Raw genomic sequence first — 25694 nt, forward strand, 5'->3', positions numbered from 1 at the left:
TGTTAGCGTGTTCCATAATGCTTTATCAAGGAGCAAGACTAGTGTTTGGGCTCCCGAGTGTCGCAGCGGTCTAATCAAATCAAAGTTTATTTGTCACATGCGCCGAATACAACAGGAGTAGAACTTACAATGAAATGATTACTTACAGGCTCTAACCAACAGTGCAAAAAAGGTATTAGGTGAACAATAAGTAAGTAAAGAAATACAAAAACAGTAAAAAGACAGTGAAAAATAACAGTAGCGAAGCTACATACAGGCACCGGTTAGTCGGGTTGATTGAGGTAGTATGTACATGTTGATATGGTTAAAGTGACTGCATATATGATGAACAGAGTAGCAGTAGCGTAAAAGGGGGTGGCAGGACACAATGCAGATAGCCCGGTTAGCCAATGTGCGGGGGCACTGGTTGGTCGGGCCAATTGAGGTAGTATGTACATAAATGTATAGTTAAAGTGACTATGTGATATGATAATGATATATGATAAACAGAGTAGCAACAGCGTAAAAGCGTGGTTGGGGGGGGGGGGGCACACTGCAAATAGTCTGGGTAGCCATTTGATTACCTGTTCAGGAGTCATATGGCTTGGGGGTAAAAACTGTTGAGAAGCCTTTTTGTCCTAGACTTGGCACTCCCGTACCGCTTGCCATGCGGTAGTAGAGAGAACAGTCTATGACTGGGGTGGCTGGGGTCTTTGACAATTTTTAGGGCCTTCATCTGACACCGCCTGGTGTAGAGGTCCTGGATGGCAGGCAGCTTAGCCACAGTGATGAACTGGGCCGTACGCACTACCCTCTGTAGTGCCTTGCAGTCGGAGGCCGAGTAATTGCCTTACCAGGCAGTGATGCAACCAGTCAGGATGCTCTCGATGTTGCAGCTGTAGAACCTTTTGAGGATCTGAGGACCCGTGCCAAATCTTTTTAGTTTCCTGAGGGGGAATAGGATTTGTCGTGCCCTCTTCATGATTGTCTTAGTGTGTTTGGACCATTCTAGTTTGTTGATGTGGACACCAAGGTACTTGAAGCTCTCAACCTGCTCGACTATAGCCCCGTCGATGAGAATGGGGGCGTACTCGGTCCTCCTTTTCCTGTAGCCCACAATAATCTCCTTAGTCTTGGTTACGTTGAGGGATAGGTTGTTAATCTGGCACCATCCGGCCAGGTCTCTGATCTCCTCCCTATAGGCTGTTCCGTCGTTGTCGGTGATCAGGCCCACCACTGTTGTGTCGTCTGCAAACTTAATGATGGTGTTGGAGTCGTGCCTGGCCATGCAGTCGTGGGTAAACAGGGAGTATAGGAGGGGACTGAGTACGCACCCCTGGGGGGTTCCAGTGTTGAGGATCAGCGTGGCAGATGTGTTGCTACCTACCCTCACCACCTGGGGGGGGGGGCGTCTGAAAGTCCAGGATCCAGTTGCAGAGGGAGGTGTTTAGTCCCAGGATCCTTAGCTTAGTGATGAGCGTTGAGGGTACTATGGTGTTAAACGCTGAGCTGTAGTCAATGAATAGCATTCTCACATAGGTGTTCCTTTTGTCCAGGTGGGAAAGGGCAGTGTGGAGTGCAATAGAGATTGCATCATCTGTGGATCTGTTTGGGCGGTATGCAAATTGGGGTGGGTCTAGGGTTTCTGGGAATATGGTGTTGATGTGAGCCATTACCAGCCTTTCAAAGCACTTCATGGCTACGACGTGAGTGCTACGGGTTTGTAGTCATTTAGGCAGGTTGCCTTTGTGTTCTTGGGCACAGGGACTATGGTGGTCTGCTTGAAACATGTTGGTATTACAGACTCAATCAGGGACATGTTGAAAATGTCAGGGAAGACACCTGCCAGTTGGTCTGTGCAAGAGGCGTCACTACAGTACCTGGTTCAATTCCAGGCTGTATAACATCCGGCCGTGATTGGGAGTTCCATAGGACAGCGCACGATTGGCCCAGTGTCGTCCGGGTTTGGCTGGAGTAGGCCGTCATTGTAAATAAGAATTTGTTCTTAACTGACTTTCCTAGTTAAATTACTATCCCATTCCCACCACTAGGGGTAACTAGAGAGCTGCCTCGTGTAGCCTCACCTTTTTACTTATTTTTATTTAACTAGGCAAGTCAGTTAAGAACAAATTCTTATTTACTTCCAGAGTTCTAGGTTAATTAGTGCCTGTTTGGCTATGCGAGAGCAGCGAGACTACCTTAACTGTAGTGTGTCAGCATGTAGACAACAACACATTAACTAAATGTCTATCAAAGAGTTAGTAAACCACTTAAAGCCTTCCAATGTGCTTTCACCACAGTCTATTACAATGTAGGTTAAGACCCCACCGTGACTTGACCACAGTCTGTTTTCAGGAAAATGTATTTACTGTGGTCCTTCGTTTGTGTGTGGTGTGTGTGTTAGTATTACAGTTTCTCAATTCCTGTCACACCGAAAGAGGACAGGAAGCTGAACATGAGCTCTTATGTCAGTAAGCATTTCACTGTAAGGTCTACACGTGTTGTATTCGGTGCATGTGAAAAATACAATTTGATTTGATTCTGAGCAGTGCTTGCCACAAAGACTATGTGACAGACCAGGGGTCTATTTACTAGGAACCAAACAGAAGCAAACAGGACGAAATGGGGAGGGACCTACATAAATTTGTCCAATAGAAACATTTATTTTCTGAAAACAGTTTGCACTAATGAATACACCACAGCCACTGTGATGGAAAGTACAGTCTTTGTACATCACAATGTAGAATACCCACATCCTGCTCCAACGGAAACGAGTCTGTTCATTTCAGAGGAGAAAACAAAGGCAAGGGTGTGACAACTTAAAAAATTCTTAATTTATTTTATATCTTTGAAATTAAAAACATTTGAAGTGCATTCTACAACCTCCCAAAGGCACAGTCATACGTGTATTTGACCAGATTCATAAAACACTGCCACACAATACCATTTTTGTTTTTAGAAGTAAGAAACTGAACTCTATAAAAATGACAAACATTTTTTGTCTGGAAAAGAATGGCCATCGTATAGGGAGATCCGCAGTACATGGGAGGATATATCATCAGTTGTGGTAGCAGCAGACGCCCCAGAGGGTTAAACATGCTGGTTTAGAGGTCCACGCTGCGTGCTCAAGATATGCATTGCTGCCTTTGAAAACATTCTTGTGACACTTAAATGCAATGAAATGTTCATACAATACATGTTCAACAACCGAACTGATAGTGGTGGACAATGTTTTATGAAAATGGCTTCAACAAAAAATCAACAGCAGAAAAACATTAGCAGGAAGGAAACGAGCGAGACAGAATGAGAAATGTAGAGGAAGATAAGGTGACTGATTCGCCTGTCTCGTTTCACATCGAGCCTGACCCCAGATCTGTTTGTGCTGTCATTCCAACTTCTATAAGACAACACAAACAGATCTGGGACCATGCTAAACCCATACAACAATGGCACCGAATGTAAGGGTCTTCCTCAGAATACCTTACACCTGTGCGCTGCGATTCCATCAGACACAGATATACAGTACTGTACATGAGAGAGATCTATAGGGATATTGAAGTGGAGACTGTCTGTGATAAATAGGCAGAACTGTGATATTCTAGCCTGGCACCCGATCGGTTTGTGCTGTCTCGCCAACTTATAAGGTCATTGTCAAACCAGGAGTTGGCAAGATAGTACAAACATATTTGGGACCAGGCTACTGACATCTCACCATATAAAAGGACAGTCATTGACTGTGACTGTGCAAAAGAAGCAGGACCCTTGGCCTGTGTATGTATGGAGAGCTCACATGAGGAGAACTGAAATCAAACATGCACACTCACACTCAATAACGACTCTCAGTAAATACACATACACACAAAATATACTTAGTGTGTGACAGATTGACACCACATCCCCAGACAAAGAAAGGTTCACTTTGTGACAATGAAAAGGAAATAGAGTGACACACATATATATCTTTATATTATCGCATTTTAACTCAGTCCAGCACAGTCCTTCTTGGAATATGTAAACAAACAAAGTAGTTATTTGAAATCAGAAATGTTTGGCACAGAAATGAAAAAGACAAAACAAACATAAAAAATAAGACTGGCGCAATGACGTGTGGTTAACAAGAGGCCACAAAGGTCTCAACAGAAACCAATAAAACAGATGGCAATGAAGCACTTGAAAACACAAACAGGAATATATATTGAACTGATCCCTCTTAACGGAACTGCACATTCAGCAGCAGAGGCAGATGGACACTGCAGCTGAGAGAAATTAATGGGACTACTTTTCCACATCTATGGGGTTGACATGGAAAGACCTTTAAACCAGGGTTTTATATTTTGTGTGTGTGTGTGAGTGGTTGTGACAGGAACCCCCAAAACCACGCCACTCTTTTTCAGGAAAGGAACTAATCAAATTAAAAAGAACCAATAAAAACATTCACCCAAAATGATTTTGAATGCCTTTGAAAATATCCACCAAATATACAGTCAACACTTCTTCTGAAGCACAGACTCAACAATCGTACAACCAGACACACGTTACAAGACACACACACGATCACAAAAATCCACGCATGTTCATTCACACCCTAAAAATACAGCACAGAAGTAGGACCCCAGCACGCACGCACGCACACCACGGGCATCAAAAACACACACACACACACCACGGGCATCAAAAACACACACACACACACACACACACACACACACACACACACACACACACACACACACACACACACACACACACACCACGGGCATCAAAAACACACACACACACAACAACTCTCTTTACAGTCTGTCTGCTGTCACCCACACGCCCCATCTCCTTCTGACTGGCTCTTGGGCTTTGATTGACATGAGAGTGACAGCTAAATGGACAATCTAGAACTGCAGAATCGTAAGCAGCCATTTCCTCTTCCATCCTCTTCCTCCCTCCGTTCCTCCCTATACAGAAGGGTTGGGTAAGGGAGAACAAACTGTTAACCGTCACATCTTCAGGACCACCTTGGTACAGCAGACAGTTGTTGGAGGGTAGTTTAGGTTGGCATGTACATTGTGCTGCCCTGTTGTCAGCCAGAGACACCAATACAGAGAAACATGGCAGGTCCTTGTTCAATACACAGATCCATCCAAGTGACAACAAACACTTTCTCTTTACTCCATGGGTCGGGCGGATGTGTGTGTGTAAGTTCACCCTGTGTCCTTTGTCCAGCAATGCCGGACCGGTGATTGTGTGCACATCCATGCATGTGTGGTATCTGTGCTTACAGCAGCCATTGGGACTGTGTCTGTGTGTGTCTGTGTGTGTCAGTGAGTGTCAGTGTGTGTCTGTGTGTGTGTGCACTGATGGGTCAGCATCTATGTGTAGAGACTGCAGCAATTTTCATTGAGTGTATGAACATTGTGTGTGTGTGTGTGTGTGTACAGTATCTACACTCAAATGTGTGTAGAAACTGTACATTAGAGGTTGACAGGTCTGTCAGGAATGGGAAGTTCTAGAGTCATGTTCGGGACAGCACAGGATCCACAATCCACAGGATTGTAATGTGTGGAGCATTTCATTCAAATAAACTGTGTAGGCCTAATACCGTTTCCTTAATTAAAAAAAATCTAAATATAATGATAATCTCCTTCCTTCCAGCTCACTCTCACGCCTCGCTTCAGTTGGAGTCAGTCACTACTTTACGCCCCGATCACACGATAGTGTCATTACGCAAAATGGTACGCAGCATCATCTGGATATGTGTGCAACAAAAGTTCAACATTCACCTTCTGCTACCATTTCTGTCTTCGCATACAGTTTGATGCATTGATAAATCCAAACGGATGCACCACACAGAACGCACTGCAACTGCCTCTGCAACGCAATGCTGCAAGGCAAACACAGCGTTCCAGTGGAAATGAATGTACATCTGGTGTACCAAAATGCAATGACGCTATTGGTGTGATCGAGGCGTAACGGAGGAAATTATTTCTGCGTGTAAAAATCTGCATGAGACGGGAGTGATTACTATCAGAATGGGACAGGAGTGATTACTATCAGAATGGGACGGGAGCGATTACTATCAGAATGGGACGGGAGCGATTACTATCAGAATGGGACGGGAGCGATTACTATCAGAATGGGACGGGAGCGATTACTATCAGAATGGGACGGGAGCGATTACTATCAGAATGGGACGGGAGCGATTACTATCAGAATGGGACGGGAGCGATTACTATCAGAATGGGACGGGAGCGATTACTATCAGAATGGGACGGGAGCGATTACTATCAGAATGGGACGGGAGCGATTACTATCAGAATGGGACGGGAGCGATTACTATCAGAATGGGACGGGAGCGATTACTATCAGAATGGGACGGGAGCGATTACTATCAGAATGGGACGGGAGCGATTACTATCAGAATGGGACGGGAGCGATTACTATCAGAATGGGACGGGAGCGATTACTATCAGAATGGGACGGGAGCGATTACTATCAGAATGGGACGGGAGCGATTACTATCAGAATGGGACGGGAGCGATTACTATCAGAATGAGACGGGAGCGATTACTATCAGAATGAGACGGGAGCGATTACTATCAGAATGGGACGGGAGCGATTACTATCAGAATGGGACGGGAGCGATTACTATCAGAATGGGACGGGAGCGATTACTATCAGAATGGGACGGGAGTTATTACTATCAGAATGGGACGGGAGCGATTACTATCAGAATGGGACAGGAAAGTTCCGGGGTTATAGAAACGGGATCCAGGCATTACAGGAAAACTAATTTACAGGGCAAGACGGAACAGGAATGAATTTTCTCTCCCGTGTCAACCTCTAGTGTACATATTAGTGTATATAAGGGTATCTTGGTGTATGTGTGTATACAAATGTGTATCAATCAATGCGGTTATGTATGTGTATTTGTGTAAGTCAGTCTGTGGATGTAAGTGTGTTTGTGCATGTGTGTATCAGTGTGTGTGTGTTCAGTCCTGGCCCGTGGTGAAGAGTACTCTCTGGTCGGTTCTGGCCAGCTTGGTAGGCGGCTCCAGAGACTCCTCCCCCAGCCCCGCTCCGTCAGAGGGCAGAGACAGCTCCTGACACTCGTCATCGCTCTCCTCTTCCTCCTCCTCTTCCTCTTCTGGAAGACAGACACAAGTGGGAGGAAGGTTAATATCAGAAACCATGGATATAGGAATAGATTGCCCAATCCCAAATGAGTCCCTAACCCCTACCCCCTATGCTCTCAGATCTCCACAAATGCGTAAGGGGAAGGGATTGATCTGGGAATGGGCAATCCTCAATAAGTAGCTTCATGTCTGGCTGCCATGTGCTTTGTATCAAACAACATGGATGGTAGTTACCTTTGTCTGGATCCAGTGGGTTCAAACTCCTGCCAAGACTGGCGAACTGTGAGACATTGGAAATTAGTCAGTAACAATTGAATTGGTAACAACTGAACAATGGTAACTAATATCAAAAGCACATTAGCTTTTTTGGTTTGGGCCACTGTGCACGTGTGTGTATACGTGTGTGTACCTCTCCCATGACAGCAATGGGTGTCTCTCCTTTAGCCTGGGCCACTCTGTGTTCTATCAGGTAGTACATGTACTCATCATACAGCAGTCTGATCAGGTGGAAGGATCCAAAGCTGGCAGCACTACGCAGAGTCAGGTCTCTGATCACCATGGAACTGGATGGAGAGGAGGAGGAGGAACAGATCAGTTGGGCATGGATAAACAAATCTGGATTTCCTGACTAACCAGGAAAAAAATGTCTCTGACAGGAGCGTTGTAAAATTTAAGGACCTTTCCCAAATTTCCCAGTTGGAGGATTCCCTCCCTGCCTATTCCCATTTGATTCAAGTTGAACATGTGTGAAATTACTGGAAATGTTCAACCGTATTTAGCAGTCATGGGACTAGATGGGACTAATCCCATTCTCACCTGTAGAAGGACCACTTGAGCAGGAAGAGCTTGGCTGCCTTGGGGAAGGCAGCGCTGGCCTGGTAGGGCTTTAGGACCTGGGAGACCACCCCGTCCAGCCAGGCAGCCCACTGCTCTAGAGAGTTCTGCTGCTGCAGGGTCAGCTTGAAGTCCTGCTCCAACTGCTGCACCACACGGTCCTCACAGCGACACACCCACGACGCCTGCTCCTGTATGGAGAGAGAGGGAAGGAGAGGGAGAGAGAGGAGGGGAAGAGGAAAAAAGAGACAGAGGAGGGGGAGAGAGAGGTGGAGGGCGAGAAAAACAGGGGCAGAGAGGAAAAGAGAGAGGGGGAGGGGGAGAGGAAAAGAGACAGAGGAGGGGAGAGAGAGTGAAAGAAAGAGGGGAGGAAGGGGAGAGAAAGAGAGAGAGTCGTCAGTATCCTGTCTCATTTTTGTCACTTCACAATTACAAAATATAGTAGTTGAATGACAAGGTAACATAGGCAACCTGTGTTATGTCAGTAGGACAACAACAACAACACACAGAGCTTTAGGACATTATACTACATATACCAAACAAACACTACAGGGATCACCATCAGTGCTGGTCTGCATCATATGAATATAATGACATGTCTATGGTCTGGACAGTGTCTGACTGTTACTATACTCTGTAACCACAGGTCTTAGGTCAGACAGACCTGAACGTTGGCGAAGTCCACACGGTTGAGGTCGCTGAGCATCTGGTTTATCTGAGCTGTGTTCTGTAGCACGGCCCTGGCTGCCTGGGCCAGGTGGTTCAGAGAGGTGTACCTGCGCAGCGTCTGGGCAAACGAACTGGCTGACGTTACCTGGAGGATGAGAGGAGGAAGTGAGAAAAGAGAGCGTGACAAGACCTCACCAAGAACACACACACACAGCAGAAACCAACACATGCTGGCCAACACGCATGCAAGCAGACACACACCTTAATGCGGACCATCTCTTCTGGGATGTTCATCATAGCGTTGGTCAACCAACTCTCCAGACTTTTGGCAAAGTTGCGGATGGCTTGAGTTAAGGCACCTGTGGACAGGAGAGAGAGAGGGGTTGACACAGGGCTGAACTCAATGTGCTCTCCTATGTGGGGGTGAACAGAATGTCTTTGAACTCAAACCAGCTTTGAGAGTTGAGGATCTCTGTGTTTTATTGTGTTATGTAGAATCTCCACCAGGCCTATGTCATGTTATGTAGATAAATTAGTGTAATATAGTGCTATGTCGTGTCACATAGTATAATGTAGTGCAGCATAACGCTATGTCTTGTGTACTGTAATATAGTGTAATGTTGTGCTATGTAGTATTATACAGTGCCTTCAGAAACTATTCACAACATGTAGTTGTGTAAAAAGTGGGATTAAAATAGATGTTTTTGTCAACGATCTACAAAAAATACTATGTAATGTCAAAGTGGAAGAAAAATTCTAACATTTGTAAAAAATAAATAAAAAATTCAAAAAATATATAAACACTAATATATCTTGATTAGATAAGTATTCAACTCCCTCAGTCAATACATGTTAGAATCACCTTTGGCAGCGATTACAGCTGTCAGTCTTTCTAGCTAAGAGCTTCCACACATCGATTGTGCAACATTTTCCCATTTATTATTTTAAAAATTCTTCAAGCTCTGTCAAATTGGTTGTTAATCATTGCTAGACAACCATTTTCAGGTCTTGCCATAGATTTTCAAGCAGATTTACAGTAAGTCAAAACTGTAACTCGGCCACTCAGGAACATTCCCTGTCTTCTTGGTAAGCAACTCCAGTGTAGATTTGGCCTTGTGTTTTAGGTTATTGTCCTGCTGAAAGGAGAATTCATCTCCCAGTGTCTGGTGGAAAGCAGACTGAAGCAGGTTTTCCTATAGGACTTTGCCTGTGCTTAGCTCCATTCTGTTTCTTTTTTTATACTGAAAACTCCCCAGTCCTTAACAATTACAAGCATACCCATAACATTATGCAGACACCACTATGCTTGGAAATATGGAGAGTGGTACTCAGTACTGTGTTGTATTGGATTTGCCCCAAACATAACACTTTGTATTCAGGACAAAAAGTGAATTGCTTTGCCACATGTTTTTTGCAGTATTACTTTAGTGCCTGTTTTGTAATCTTTTCCTTCTGTACAGGCTTATTTCTTTTCACTCTGTCAATTAGGTTCGTATTGTGGAATAACTACCCATCTACCAATAGGTGCCCTTCTTTGCGAAGCATTGGTAAACCTTCCAGGTCTTTATGGTTGAATCTGTGCTTGAAATTCAATGCTCGACTGAGGCACCTTACATATAATTGTATGTGTGGGGTACAGAGAGGTAGTCACTCAAAAATCATGTTAAACACTATTATTTGTGTTTAACACCGAGTCCATGCAACTTATGTGACTTGTTAAGTACATTTTTACTCCTGAACTTATTTAGGCTTGCCATAACAAAGAGGTTGAATACTTATTGATCCAAGACATTCCAGATTTTCATTTGTAAAAATGTGTAAATACATAAGTTCACGTTGACATTACGGGGTATTGTGTCTAGGCCAGGGACAAACAATCTCAATTTAATCCGTTTAAAAATTCAGACTTCAACACAACAAAATGTGGAAAAGGTCAAGAGGTTTGAAAACGTTCTGAAGGCCCTCTATACTGCTCTGTAGTTTTATCAGTATGATGTGTTGTGTAGTGCGTTCTAACTCACTGGGGATGGGCCGCAGCACGTCGGGGATGAGGATCTCCACCAGGCCCTGGTACAGGGTGTTGTCACAGTCGCGGCTCCAGCGGAGCACAGGGTCGTACTTACACAGGATCACTAGACAGTCCTTAGGCAGGCGCTTCTCAGACTCATCATGTCTGTTACAACAATACAGATACGTTAGAAAATGACACAGGATTCTCGAAAATATGACTTGATATATATTTTTTTTAATTAGTTGCTTTAGTAGCATATTGAAGTCCCAGGACAGGACGTACACAGCCAGTGTGCCAGTGTCTCCACTCGGGCTCTCTTCAAACCTCCAGAAGGTCTTCCACAGGGTCTCCACCAGGGTGAACTGCAGGTTGATCGTCACGTCCAGAATAGCCTGGAAACAAAGAGGGAACACCAGCACCATCAGTATCAACTAGCTCAGCTCCTCCCTTTATGCAAAGGATGCACAGGACAGCTGGAGCGACAGAAACAACAGCGAGACGTACAGATGACATGTACATAACAGGACTATACAAGAACTGATGAATGAACAATGACACATACACCAGGGGTAGGTCTCTGTACAGACAGACAGGGGTAGGTCTCTGTACAGACAGACAGGGGTAGGTCTCTGTACAGACAGACAGGGGTAGGCCTCTGTACAAACAGACAGGGGTAGGCCTCTGTACAGACAGACAGGGGTAGGCCTCTGTACAGACAGACAGGGGTAGGCCTCTGTACAAACAGACAGGGGTAGGCCTCTGTACAGACAGACAGGGGTAGGCCTCTGTACAGACAGACAGGGGTAGGCCTCTGTACAGACAGACAGGGGTAGGCCTCTGTACAGACAGACAGGGGTAGGCCTCTGTACAGACAGACAGGGGTAGGCCTCTGTACAGACAAACAGGGGTAGGCTTCTGTACAGATGAACAGCGGTAGGCCTCTGTACAGACAGACAGACAGGGGTAGGCCTCTCTATAGACAGACAGACACACAGTAACATACTGTACATATAAACAACCAGTGTGACATACAGACAGGCACCTCACAGTGTTCCCGATACAGCAGCTGGAAGCTCTTGATGTGCTCCAGTTCTATGCCCTCCGGTAGGGCCTTCCCCTGCAGGTCAAGGTCAGGGAACTCTGGGAGGGTCCGAGACGCGTCTGCATGGGGACAGAAGATAATATTAATTGTGTATTTACACAGATACTGTAAATGTCTGACCTGTTTTCACACTGTCTGTAACCTACTGAAGTTCATTTGTTAGCGTTTAATAAATGTCCCGGTTGTCCATTCCGTTAATCAGTCAGTCTATAACTCTGAGATTTGTATCTTTGTATTTCTCTACTGTACTTGGTAAAATATGGTAAAATGTTATTACATAGTAGGTACATTTGAATCACTCTTCCGTTTCTTTGGGGGTCATGTAAACACTAAGTGAAGTAGCTACTCATTGACTCCAGTCCTTATTGTTACCATATGATGTAAACAACAAGACGGTACAATAAGGTGTTACCCCAATTCCCCCTAGTGTTGACAGACCTGACGCCTCCCACCCTCTCACCCAGGAACTGCTGGTACTGCTGCACTTGGGAGCTGATGTCAGAGAGCCCCGCCCCCTGCTGTTGCTGCTGTTGGCCCGAGCCTGCCGCCGTGCCATTGGTCATCCCCTCCACCTTCTGCACCGGCTTCAACCTGGGGAGGAGGGGTTCATGATGAAAATAATGAAGTTCCTTTATACAGCAGGGAGGCGTCAATGAGAGAGATACAACAAAATGACACAATAAGCTCTAGGAATAAGGACAGAAATACAGAAATGAAATGAGAGAAAGGCAGACAGAGATAGTGAGAGAGAGAGAGAGACAGAGAGATGCAGAGAGAGAGAGAGGTTGATAGCCCACCTCTGTTTCTGAGAGAAGGGCTGCTGTCTCATGGCCAGGTGCTGCTGGTCCTCCATCAGTCGGATCAGAGAGGAGCAGGCCTTGATTCTCAGGCCGTAGTAGTGGTACTTGGAGTTCCCCCTGGAACACACACACAACTCAGCCTCTGATTCAGCCTATGCTTTTGGGGCATCACTGTGTGTGTGTGTGTACTGTGTGTGTGTGTGTGTGTGTGTGTGTGTACTGTGTGTGTGTGTGTGTGTGTGTGTGTGTGTGTACTGTGTGTACTGTGTGTGTGTGTGTGTGTACTGTGTGTACTGTGTGTGTGTGTGTGTGTGTGTGTGTGTGTGTGTGTGTGTGTGTGTGTACTGTGTGTGTGTGTGTGTGTGTGTACTGTGTGTGTGTGTGTGTGTGTGTGTACTGTGTGTACTGTGTGTGTGTGTGTGTGTGTGTGTGTTATATAACCCGTCTCACCGGGTGCCCAGGCGGCGCGTGCGTAGCCCCATGAACACGGATCTGATCAGCTTCCCAAAGGAGGCAGCGTTGACGGGCTCCAGCTTCTGCTCCTGGCAGTGCAGCAGGTAGTGGCAGTAGAGGGTGGAGCGAGGCAGACTGACCCCTTCAGCTGTCTCATAGTTATCTAGCAGCCACTGCACCTGGCAGAGAGGGACACACAGAGGGAGGAGAGATGGATGGGTTAGTCAACAAACACACACTAGTCATAGGTAGACCCTCTGGACAGAATAAACTTGGTTTAAAGATTGTCTGTTGAGTTTGTACTCTGGAAACTAGAACCTAACACCACTCATAAACAAATATAAATAGTGATGGGATGCTTGCCAAACAGGCAGTTTACAATAGGAGGAATTTAAATAAGAATACAGAGTTGACTTATTTCAATCAAAGTTGCACTTCTATAAGATGCATGAAAACATGATGAAGCCATGTCCCTCCTACAGTCTAGTACTGAGACTAGTAGAACAGCCATGTTCCTCCTACAGTCTAGTACTGAGACTAGTAGAACAGCCATGTCCCTCCTACAGTCTAGTACTGAGACTAGTAGAACAGCCATGTCCCTCCTACAGTCTAGTACTGAGACTAGTAGAACAGCCATGTCCCTCCTACAGTCTAGTACTGAGACTAGGAAAACAGCCATGTCCCTCCTACAGTCTAGTACTGAGACTAGTAGAACAGCCATGTCCCTCCTACAGTCTAGTACTGAGACTAGGAAAACAGCCATGTCCCTCCTACAGTCTAGTACTGAGACTAGTAGAACAGCCATGTCCCTCCTACAGCCTAGTACTGAGACTAGTAGAACAGCCATGTCCCTCCTACAGTCTAGTACTGAGACTAGTAGAACAGCCATGTCCCTCCTACAGTCTAGTACTGAGACTAGGAAAACAGCCATGTCCCTCCTACAGTCTAGTACTGAGACTAGTAGAACAGCCATGTCCCTCCTACAGTCTAGTACTGAGACTAGTAGAACAGCCATGTCCCTCCTACAGTCTAGTACTGAGACTAGTAGAACAGCCATGTCCCTCCTACAGTCTAGTACTGAGACTAGTAGAACAGCCATGTCCCTCCTACAGTCTAGTACTGAGACTAGTAGAACAGCCATGTCCCTCCTACAGTCTAGTACTGAGACTAGTAGAACAGCCATGTCCCTCCTACAGTCTAGTACTGAGACTAGTAGAACAGCCATGTCCCTCCTACAGTCTAGTACTAAGACTAGTAGAACAGCCATGTCCCTCCTACAGTCTAGTACTGAGACTAGTAGAACAGCCATGTCCCTCCTACAGTCTAGTACTAAGACTAGTAGAACAGCCATGTCCCTCCTACAGTCTAGTACTGAGACTAGGAAAACAGCCATGTCCCTCCTACAGTCTAGTACTGAGACTAGGAAAACAGCCATGTCCCTCCTACAGTCTAGTACTGAGACTAGGAAAACAGCCATGTCCCTCCTACAGTCTAGTACTAAGACTAGTAGAACAGCCATGTCCCTCCTACAGTCTAGTACTGAGACTAGTAGAACAGCCATGTCCCTCCTACAGTCTAGTACTGAGACTAGTAGAACAGCCATGTCCCTCCTACAGTCTAGTACTGAGACTAGGAAAACAGCCATGTCCCTCCTACAGTCTAGTACTGAGACTAGTAGAACAGCCATGTCCCTCCTACAGTCTAGTACTGAGACTAGTAGAACAGCCATGTCCCTCCTACAGTCTAGTACTGAGACTAGGAAAACAGCCATGTCCCTCCTACAGTCTAGTACTGAGACTAGGAAAACAGCCATGTTCCTCCTACAGTCTAGTACTGAGACTAGGAAAACAGCCATGTTCCTCCTACAGTCTAGTACTGAGACTAGTAGAACAGCCATGTCCCTCCTACAGTCTAGTACTGAGACTAGTAGAACAGCCATGTCCCTCCTACAGTCTAGTACTGAGACTAGTAGAACACTGATAGGTGTGTGTGAGAGAATAGTATTTAGATTGGCGTCTCTGCCTCATACCTTTTTGTCTGCCGACGGTACGCCACTACCCTCCTCGCCCTCTGTTGTACTGACGGTGGCAGGAGAGGAGCGGGCGTTGTGGGAGGAGTAGCCCCCCTGACTGTTGCCGCTCAGCATGTACCCCCCCTGGATCACATAGCTGCCCCCGCTTCCATTAGCCCCCACCCCTTCCCCAGTCCCATTGGCCGTTCCCCCTGTCGCCACCACTGTCGCCCCACCCCCAGTGGCGGCCGCCGGATTGGCCACGATCTGGCCTGTGCCAGCCACGTACATAGACACACCACCGGTGGAGCCCGTTGTCACGGAGACGGTCAGGGGTGTGCCGGTGGTGGGGACCTGTGAGCCAGAAGTGGGAGGGGCTTCGTAGTAAGGGGCGGCGGTGGTCTGAGTGTACAAAGGGGTGTCTGTGTAGGTGAAGCTGCCTGAACGACTGGAGAGAGGGAGGAGGGGGGAAGAGGGGGGAAGATGGAGGGATGAAGGGAGCAGGGGAGGAGAGAGGGACAGTTAGTTTCAAATTCAGCAGTTTAACTGTTGTCTTGAAAGATAAACCACTGCATCACAAAAATAACAGTCCCAGATCTGTCTGTGCTGTCTGGCCAACTCCACTGTCTAGTTTTAGAAGTCGAGGTGATCTAGCTAGCAACAGTCAACAAACGATATAAGCATAGTGGCATAGCATTATATCACCATAGACAGGTAGTGTTCAGAGAGAGTAGTGGAGAGGAAAGCTTACATTGTGCTGGTGGTGTAGTTGTTGTCTCCTCCTTCAACATACTGCACCTGATTGGTGTACACATGCTGCACTGGCACCTGCTGGAGCTGCTGCTGCACCTGGGACACACACACACACACACACATGAGTACACACACAGAGTCGGTCAAAACACTAATCTACTCCCCCTCCTCCAATTTCCTTTGAAGTGTGTTCAAATATTTCAACTGTAGTCAAATCATGAGGCATACTACATCAATCACAGGCTCATTCACTTCAATGGGACAATGACCTTGACTTGCAGGCTGCTCCCCTTACCCTTCACATTGCTCTTTCCTACCTACTTGTCTCAGCCTTAATCTCACTCCACTCTGTTACCCACTGACGACAGCCTCTCTAGGATACCTAACTTCCATTTAAAGCTGCAATAAGTCATTTTGGGGCGAAACAATTCCATTCACATATAACTGTGTTATGGATCTGTCATTCTCACTGAAAACAAATCTTAGAAGTGGTAGATGTGTTCTATGTATTTCTCTGCTTCCTGTTCAGAAGTTTCGTGTTTGCGTCTTTTACTAGGTTTTGTACACCAGCTTCAAACAGCTGAAAATACAATATTTCTGGTTACAAAAAAAATATTTCACAGCGGTTTAGATGTACAATGATTCTCCACACTTACACTTGCTTGTTTTGTCACATAAACTGAAATCAGGCAAACTATTTTTTATTTAACTTTTATTTAACTAGGCAAGTCATTCCTATTTACAATGACGGCCTACCCCGGCCAAACCAGGACGACGCTGGGACAATTGTGCAGCGCCCTATGGGACTCCCAATCATAGCCGGATGTAATACAGCCTGGATTCGAACCAGGGACTGTAGTGACACCTCTTCCACTGAGATGCAGTGCCTTAGACCGCTGCGCCACTCGGGAGCCCAGAAATCGCGGAGCAATTTCTGCACAGTGCATCTTTAAGTTAAAACTGCACTTAGTAGTGGGAGACTAAGGCAGAAATTCTACCTAATTGACCTACTCTGAAGGCAGAGGCTGCGTCAAACAGGAGTGGCTGTCCTTGGGCTGTGGTGACCGTGGGGTAGCCTCCCATCTCCATCCCCTCCCAGCCCAGCGAGAGCACTGACAGGGACAAGGCGAAGGGAGGGATGACCAGGGGGAGGGAGAGGGGGAAGTAGGAGGGGTACTCCTGGAGGCTGTGTCCGTCTGTCTGCATGTCTGGGTGTCTGTCTGACGGCACCCATGCAAAGTACTGTGCGTCTGTCCTGCTCTGCTCTGCTGTTGTCCACTCCTCCTCTATCTCTCGGTCTCTCCCTACGTCTGTCTCATCCCTCTCTCTCTGTTTGTTATGCGAACTCTGGAACCAACCAACCAGGAGGGAAATGTTGTGATGTTTATCTGGCTCAGCAGGACCAAAGGAATACATAATACAATGCAATACAGTGCATTTTTGAGTGTGTGTGTGTGTGTGTGTGTGTGTGTGTGTGTGTGTGTGTGTGTGTGTGTGTGTGTGTGTGTGTGTGTGTGTGTGTGTGTGTGTGTGTGTGTGTCTGTGTGTCTGTGTGTCTGTGTGTCTGTGTGTGTGTTTGCATCTTACCTCCTGAGTGAGGTGGATGGGCTGCAGGTTGGTGACACTCAGCTGGGTGGTGATACCCTGTTCAGTCTTGGCTGTGATCTGGGACGTTGCCTGCACCACTGACCTCTAAGGACAGGAAACACAACACAGATAGATTCACACAGTGTGTAGCTAAGACAATAGCGTCTGGTAGTTAAGATAATAGCCCTGTTACATCAGCTCAAACTGGGTGTGACGAGAACTGAACATTTTTCCTCATTCTTCCCATGTCCTGACTTGTCTAACACATGTTTCACACCGTACTACTATGGCTAACCCTGTAAAACAACACATTTCACTGCACCTATCCAGTGTGTGACAATAAAACATCTGAGTTACTGTTTTGCCATCTGAGAGCAGTTAGACACCATAGGCTTGAGAGACTAGTAAGTATTTTGAGCTATTTCCGGCCAAGTTTCTCTCGGGGAACAGCAAATGCTCGATACTTTTTCCTCAATTCTTGGTTTGTCCAGAGGTTGTTACCGTAAAACCCATAACTATCACTTCTCATTTCCCACATAATAGTGCACCAATGCTGGACACCAAATACTGGAGGGATGCATAAATACTTTATGTCAGCACTATTTTGGCTTCACCAAGTCTTATGATGAGTTGCGAATAATAAACTGTTTTTTCTGTGTGGTTTCAAGTGAGTTGCAATTGTTCAATATCATGTGTCTACCAGGATCATGTTCATTAGGGCATGAAACAGAAAAATGTCCAGATAGTCACCTCTCTGTTTTAATCTGTTTTCTTCTGTTTGGTGCCTAATGAACATGACCCAGGTGTGAATGTGAGAGGGGGAGGGACCTCTACCTGCTGTGCTGCTTGCACCTGCTGCACCACCTGTGTGGGAACCCCAGTCTGCTGTACCACAGCTGGAGGAGGGCTGGAGTCAGACACAGAGTCACTTGAATGGAGAGAGCCCTCTGTGGAGAGAGAGTGAGAGAGAAAGGGAGAGAGAGAAAGAGAAAGAGAGAAAGGGAGAGAAAGGGGGAGAGAGGGGTGTGGAGGAAGGGAGAAAGGGAGAGAGAAAGACCTGTTAATATGAAACTGACTTCTCTCTGAGCCACTACACCCACATATTACAGTACACAACCTCTTCATGATAAGCAAGAGCACAGGGACAGAGTTCACAGCGGTCAGAGACATTCCACTCATTGCAGGTTTTTAGATTCATTTGGTAGAAACTGTGAATCAGAACGTCTCTCTTAAGATCAAGAACAGAGCTTGAACAGGAAGCTATGAGACTTGTTACTTCCTCTCTCTCAGGCCCATCTAACAACGTGACACCAATGTAATCTGATTCTAATTTATATTTAGTTTTATGATTTAGAATTTCTGTAAAGCATATCGTACCTATTCTAAGCTAATAGCCTGGTTCCTCTCTAGGTTTCTTCCTAGGTTTTGGCCTTTCTAGGGAGTTTTTCCTAGACACCGTGCTTCTACACCTGCATTGCTTGCTGTTTGGGGTTTTAGGCTGGGTTTCTGTACAGCACTTTGAGATATCAGCTGATGTAAGAAGGGCTATATAAATAAATTTGATTTGATTTCATTTAAAATAATGTTTGCACCATGTTTTGTGCTTTATTTTTAATCCCAGCCCCCATTTCCGCAGAAGGTATTTTGCCTTTTGGTAGGCTATCATTGTACATAATAATTTGTTCTTCACTAACTTGCCTAGTTAAATAAAGGGTCAATAAAATGAAATAATTACAAATTGTCAGGTTTCTGAATGAAATGCCGCAATAATGTAGCCTGGTCCCAGGTGTGTTTGTGCTTTCTTGCCAACTCTTATGGTCTGCGTGACAATGACCATAGAAGTTGTCAAACAGATCTGAGACCAGGCTAGTGTCGGTCATGACTTCAGATAAATTAAGTCTACAGTCAGTAGCATGTGATGTGATGCTGAGCCCGGCTCACCTGTGACGGTGACTACGATGTACTGGGGGGCGTTCTGGGCGTTGTTGGCCTGTGATGAGGAACCCTGGATCTCAGCCGTCACATACTGGGTCTGGGGGGGAGGAGCCTGTGTGGGCGCCACCTGGACAACTGATACAGACACTAGGGTTAATTTATTGCATGATACACATTGTCATAAGCATCTGAATTGATGCATACCTATAAGACATGACTCAAAATGACATAAAAGTACATAAATGTATCAATGAAACAATATAAATATTTATTTATACATCACAATTAATAAATGTATAACAATCAAATGAAAATTTTTACTGGCAGAAACAATACCTGCTGTCTTCTGTGCCGCTGTGGGAGTGGCTTGTGCAGGGGGTGTGGTTTGTCCTGCTGCGGCTGCAGGAGCCCCCACCGTGGTCTGAAGCTCGGCCAGGAACTGCTGCGTAGGAGCTACCACGGTGTGTGGGGCAGCGGAGGCTGAGGACTGTCCGGCCACCGTCACACTCCCACTCGCTGCCCCTTGGGGCTGGGTCGTCACGGGCTGCAACTCCCCAACGTAGCCTGTCGTGGCCATCACGAGAACTGGGCCCCAGACACTGAATATGTGAAAAATAAAATAAAATATTGTTAGCTGAGAGATCTAGCTGAAGCCTGGGTGCCAGTCATATTCTGCTCTCTTGCCAATTCCTGACGGAATTCTTGTGTTTGGCTTGACAATGACAGCAATGTTGTTGGGAAGAGCACAAACAGATCGAGGACCAGGCTAATCTACAATGAACAAAAATATAAAAGCAACATGAAACCATTTCAAAGATTTTACTGAGTTGCAGTTCATATAAGGAAATCAGTCAATGTAAATAAATTCATCAGGCCCTAATCTATGGATTTCACATGATTGGGAATACAGATATGCATCCGCTGGTCACAGATACCTTTTTAAAAAAGGTAGGGGCGTGGATCAGAAAATCAGTCAGTATCTGGTGTGACCACCATTTGCTTCATGCATCGCGATGCATCTCCTTCGCATAGAGTTGATCAGGCTGTTGATGGTTGCCTATGGAATGTTGTCCTACTCCTCTTCAATGGCTGTGCGAAGTTGCTGGGTATTGGCGGGAACTGGAACACGCTGTCGTACACATCAATCCAGAGCATCCCAAACGTGCTCAATGGGTGACATGTCTGGTGAGTATGCAGGTCATGGAAGAACTGGGACATTTTCATCTTCCAGGAATTGTGTACAGATCCTTGCGACATGGAGCTGTGCATTATCATGCTAAAACATGAGCTGATGGCGGCAGATGAATGGCACGACAATGGGCCTCTTCACAATATATCTGTGACTTCAAATTGACATTGATAAAATGCAATTGTGTTCGTTGTCCGCAGCTTATGCCTGCCCATACAATAACCCCACCCCCACTATGGGGCACTCTGTTCACAACTTTGACATCAGCAAACCGCTCGCTCACACAATGCCATACACGCTGTCTGCCATCTGCCCAGTACAGTTGAAACCGGTATTCATACATGAAGAGAATACTTCTCCAGCGTGCCAGTGACCATCGAAGGGGAGAATTTTCCCATGTCGGTTACAAAGCCGAACTGCAGTCAGGTCAAGACCCTGGTGAGGATGACAAGCACGCAGATGAGCTTCCCCGAGACTGTTTCTGACAGTTCGTGCAGAAACTCTTCAGTTGTGCAAACCCAGTTTCATCAGCTGTCTGGGTGCCTGGTCTCAGACGATCCCGCAGGTGAAGAAGCCAGATGTGGAGATCCTGGGCTGGCGTGGTTACACATGGTCTGTGGTTGTGAGGCCGGTTGTAAGTACTGACAAATTCTCTAAAACGACATTAGGGCGGCTTATTGTTGAAAAATGAACATTCAATTCTCTGGCAACAGTTCTGGTGGACATTCCTTCAGTCAGCATGCCAATTGCACGGTCCCTCAAAACATGAAATATCTGTGGCATTGTGTTGTGTGATACAACTGCACATTTTAAAGTGGCCTTTCATTCTCCCCAACACAAGGTGCACCTGTGTAATCATACTGTTTAATCAGCTTCTTGATATGCCACACCTGTCAGATGGATGGATTATCTTGGCAAAGGAGAAATGCTCACCAACAGGGATGTAAACAAATTTGTGCACAAAATTTGAGAGAAATAAGCTTTTTGTGTGTATGGAACATTTCTGAGATCTTTTATTTCAGCTAATGAAATATGGGACCAACACTTTACATGTTGTGTTTATATTTTTCTTCAGTGTAGCTATAGATAGTAATTGTTAAATCGTTGCTTTATCTTGAATGGAGCCTTATCATCATCAACATCATCCAGACTGTTCCTTAACGTGATAATGATTGAGTCAGTGAAGCCAGATGGAACCCAGCAGGAGAGGTTTCTTATCAACACCTGGCTTTTTACCGCTGTCTCAGAATCAGAATCACCTTTATTCCCCATGTGCATTTGCACATACTCTGAATTGTACTTGGTGATATGGTGTTGCTAGTGATAGACAACATTAAGAGACAGAATATAGACAGAGAAGTTTAAACACAGTTTACATACATTTTAAACAATTATACCACCGTAATGAATGTATTGTAGCACTGCTTTTAATTAATTCCATAATTGAAATTGCTATACACATGGGGAACTTCTGTTTCCTTACACATATTCTGTCTGGGCCTAATAATGAGTCAATTCACTTATGACTAAGATTTCCCCTCCAAAGACTGTTAGTGGTACAGCTAGAGAAGAGGTGTGGGGGAGGAGAAGGCTTGAAGGGAAAGAAAGGCATGCATTTGGTGTCCTGTTACCTGTAATGCGATCAGTCATCTCTAATGTGACTGCTGCCGCTACAGGCCAGAAGGATTTTTACATTTACATTTTTGTGATTTAGCAGACACTCATATCCAGAGCGACTTACAGTGAGTGCATTCATTTTAATACTTTTTTTTGTACTGGTCCCTCGTGGGAATCGAACACACCAACTGAGCTTCACGGGACTGCAACATGAGTAAAGTGGGAAAACCCATCTCCATTCTGCTTGTCTATTGACACTGCGTAAAGCATTGGTGTTGTTTTTACTTTTAGTTCACTTGTAAATTACACTGTTAATGAAGAGGTAATAACATGGTGTCTGGACGAACTAATGAATTTAGGCCATTCTTTTAGAATAGAATATCCAGTCTCTAGCTTTGACATGTCTATTTCTCCCTAAAGTACCAAACCCTTCTCTCACTCGCTTTCTCTCATATACAGAAGAGACACTGCTCTGTGGAATTTATAACAGTATAGCAGGTTTACAGATGTGAAGCAAAATGTTTTCAAGAACACTACCATTTCACCCCTTTTTAACCTATTCAATAGTATTGGTTTTATTGAGTAGCCAATACTCAGCAAATAACTATATATGACCTATGCTGTTGCCAAAATGAGAGGAAGATATACATTTTTGGACAAAATTCAGTTTAGCTATCCAAGTGAATGAGTTAATGCTTGGAATTAACGCAAATGCCCCCCCATATTTCAAGGTCCTTGCCACTGTAACTTACATCTGCATAATATAGTCAGTCGCGCCCCTCACTGACACGCCCCTCTTTACATTGCTTGCTTGACTTCAGTGCCACCTTTCTACCCTTCGTACGGGCTTGAGAACTAAAAGCTCTGGCCGACTATTTCTCTTTATTTACCAAATTACAATGCATCTTTAGTTAGCTTTTGTTTTTTTTATCCAGGCTACTACTATCAGCTCGCAGTGAGATTGGCTAGCAGCAACTAGCTAGCTAACGTTGGTAAACTAGTCAACCTCTGTCTCAGCCAGGCAGAAGGACATTTTGCGTTAAAGCTGATAAAATAGGTAAAGTTAGAACATTATTTGACACACGCCACTGTGGTATTCCACGTAGCCTGCTAGCTAACATTAGCTTTGAGCTGGTCAGCAAGCTGCATGTCAACAGCTGAGCTAGCTAACGGTCGTTAGCTTGTCTCGCGTATCTACAACACCCGCCATTTTGTACCCATATCGTGCATTTGACATCGCCATAACAACGGCCTGGGTATTAAAGCGTCATGTCAGGCATAATGTACTGAGACACCGCGTTTCAAGAGACACTATTGATGAGCCAACAAGCAAGTTAGCTAGCTAGAGACGTTGGCAACCAGTTTGCTATAAATGGCTACTGAAACAGGCAACAAAAAAAACAGCCGCATCCAACATAATGTTTCATTTGAAATGTTAGAAGCACACGTAAGCTATCTAATATGTTTAGAGTTTCACCTCTGATTCCAAGTGAATTTCCCACCGGTATTTTTGTTTTTATTTTTTTCAAGGATTCAGGCTGTTGTTGTTGATTCTCGTTGCTGGGTTCTTGTCGCCAGGGCTACCGTGGCTATGGCGCTTCGTCCTCACCGGGGCAACTGTTGCTACCCACCCGCTTTCTTCCCTCCCCCTCTTTCGCGTTGATTGGCAGACAACTCCCAACATGTTTTAAAGTGGCAGTACCACATAATTTGTCGATACAAAGCACTTTATCACATCTGTGAGAAACCCATGTCCAGCTTGAACATGAAATTAAACAACTGAGGCGTATCCCATATCCGGGATAGAAATTTGATTATTCTAATGTCAATCAACTTGTGATTTGGTAGTAACACTGTATCTCAGTTTGATCGCCGTTTTATTTGATCAAATACGTTGAAATAAAATGTTACATTAAGTTACACAATGCGACCTCAATGTCACCTGGTCTGCAAACATGCAACTTTATTATTGAGTAGGCCTATACCTAGTGTAGCAAGCTCTTTTAGAGCAATAAGGTTAAGTGAAAGTGACATAGCTACTATATTTCAGATGAGTGATCAGTGAATTTAGTTGTCTAAAACAACAAAGCTGTATATGAACACTGAATGAAAATTAGTAGTTAAACATGGATTCTGTTCTCTCTCTCTCCTGCTCTCTCTCACACATTTAATGTAAAATGATTTATTGGCATGGGAAACACAGTGAAATACATGGGTCTATGTTTTTGGTTGGATAGGTTTCTCAATTTCTTTCTTAGGTTTTTGCATTCTTCATCAAACCATTTGTCATTGTTGTTAATTTTCTTAGGTTGTCTGCTTGACATATTTAGATATGATAAGGCAGCTGAAAGGTCAAATTTACTTTAGGCTTTGTAATGACAAGTTTAACTATTGCAGTGAAACGTTTTCTAAAAGGGGTTGAATTTGTTGTTGCCCAATTTTTGGGGGGTAGTTTTCTACGCTACTTTCCTACCATCGATCGCATATCTTATTATTATACAGTCCCTTTTGCTTTGATGCCTGATGATTGAATATTGCGGTTTTCAAATAGACTGGGATTTTGCTGTGATCTGATAGGTGTGTCAGTGAGCTGACTGTGAATGCTCTGAGAGACTCTGGGTTGGGATCAATGATAAAGCAATTTACAGTACCACTGCCAAGGGATGAACTGTAGGTGTACCTACCATAGGAGTCCCCTCAAAGATTACCAGTGACTAAGTACAGACCCAGTAACCGACATAGCTGCAAGAACTGTGACCAATTTTTGTTGGTTGTTTTGTAGTAGTTATGTCTAGGGGGAAATATTGGTGAGGGAATGTGCTCTTGCACACACACATAAACATAAACTCAGCAAAAAAAGAAACGTCCTTTCACTGTCAACTGCGTTTATTTTCAGCAAACTTAACATGTGTAAATATTTGTATGAAAATAACAAGATTCAACAACTGAGACAAACTGAACAAGTTCCACAGACATGTGACTAACAGAAATGGAATAATGTGTCCCTGAACAAAGGGGGTGTCAAAATCAAAAGTAACAGTCAGTATCTGGTGTGGCCACCAGCTGCATTAAGTACTGCAGTGCATCTCCTCCTCATGGACTGCACCAGATTTGCCCGTTCTTGCTGTGAGATGTTACCCTACTCTTCCACCAAGGCACCTGCAAGTTCCCGAACATTTCTGGGGGGAATGGTCCTAGCCCTCACCCTCCGATCCAACAGGTCCCAGACGTGCTCAATGGGATTGAGATCCGGGCTCTTCGCTGGCCATGGCAGAACACTGACATTCCTGTCTTGCAGGAAATCACGCACAGAACGATCAGTATGGCTGGTGGCATTGTCATGCTGGAGGGTCATGTCAGGATGAGCCTGTAGGAAGCTTACCACATGAGGGAGGAGGATGTCTTCCCTGTAACGCACAGCGTTGAGATTGCCTGCAAAGACAACAAGCTCAGTCTGATGATGCTGTGACACACCGCCCCAGACCATGACGGACCCTCCAAATCGATCCTGCTCCAGAGTACAGGCCTCGGTGTAATGCTCATTCCCTCGACGATGAACTCGAATATGACCATCACCCCTGATGAGACAAAACCACGACTCATCAGTGAAGAGCATTTTTTGCCAGTCCT

General features: G+C 45.1%; 1 protein-coding gene across 2 annotated transcripts; it reads right to left on the reverse strand.

The window, feature by feature from the left end:
• Positions 1-5262: 5262 nt before the first annotated feature.
• Positions 5263-23698, reverse strand: LOC129847376 (MHC class II regulatory factor RFX1-like). Of its 2 annotated transcripts, none has more exons than XM_055915151.1 (19): positions 23542-23698; positions 19595-19857; positions 19265-19393; positions 18158-18270; positions 17324-17428; positions 15735-15832; positions 15002-15431; positions 12970-13145; positions 12517-12636; positions 12180-12310; positions 11660-11778; positions 10900-11009; positions 10628-10779; positions 8868-8965; positions 8602-8751; positions 7920-8128; positions 7513-7666; positions 7338-7383; positions 5263-7114 (listed from the first exon to the last, which is right to left on the reverse strand). In XM_055915151.1, exons 2-19 carry the CDS (start codon positions 19833-19835, stop codon positions 6960-6962), a joined length of 2736 nt encoding a protein of 911 aa, XP_055771126.1. In that variant the 5' UTR covers positions 19836-19857; positions 23542-23698; the 3' UTR covers positions 5263-6959. The 2 variants fall into 2 exon arrangements, with proteins under 2 accessions (XP_055771126.1, XP_055771125.1); XM_055915150.1 differs by having other exon boundaries at positions 12970-13151; positions 23542-23697.
• Positions 23699-25694: the final 1996 nt, after the last annotated feature.

This window comes from Salvelinus fontinalis, unplaced genomic scaffold, assembly GCF_029448725.1.
Source record: "Salvelinus fontinalis isolate EN_2023a unplaced genomic scaffold, ASM2944872v1 scaffold_0806, whole genome shotgun sequence".
Taxonomy (NCBI): Eukaryota; Metazoa; Chordata; class Actinopteri; order Salmoniformes; family Salmonidae; genus Salvelinus; species Salvelinus fontinalis.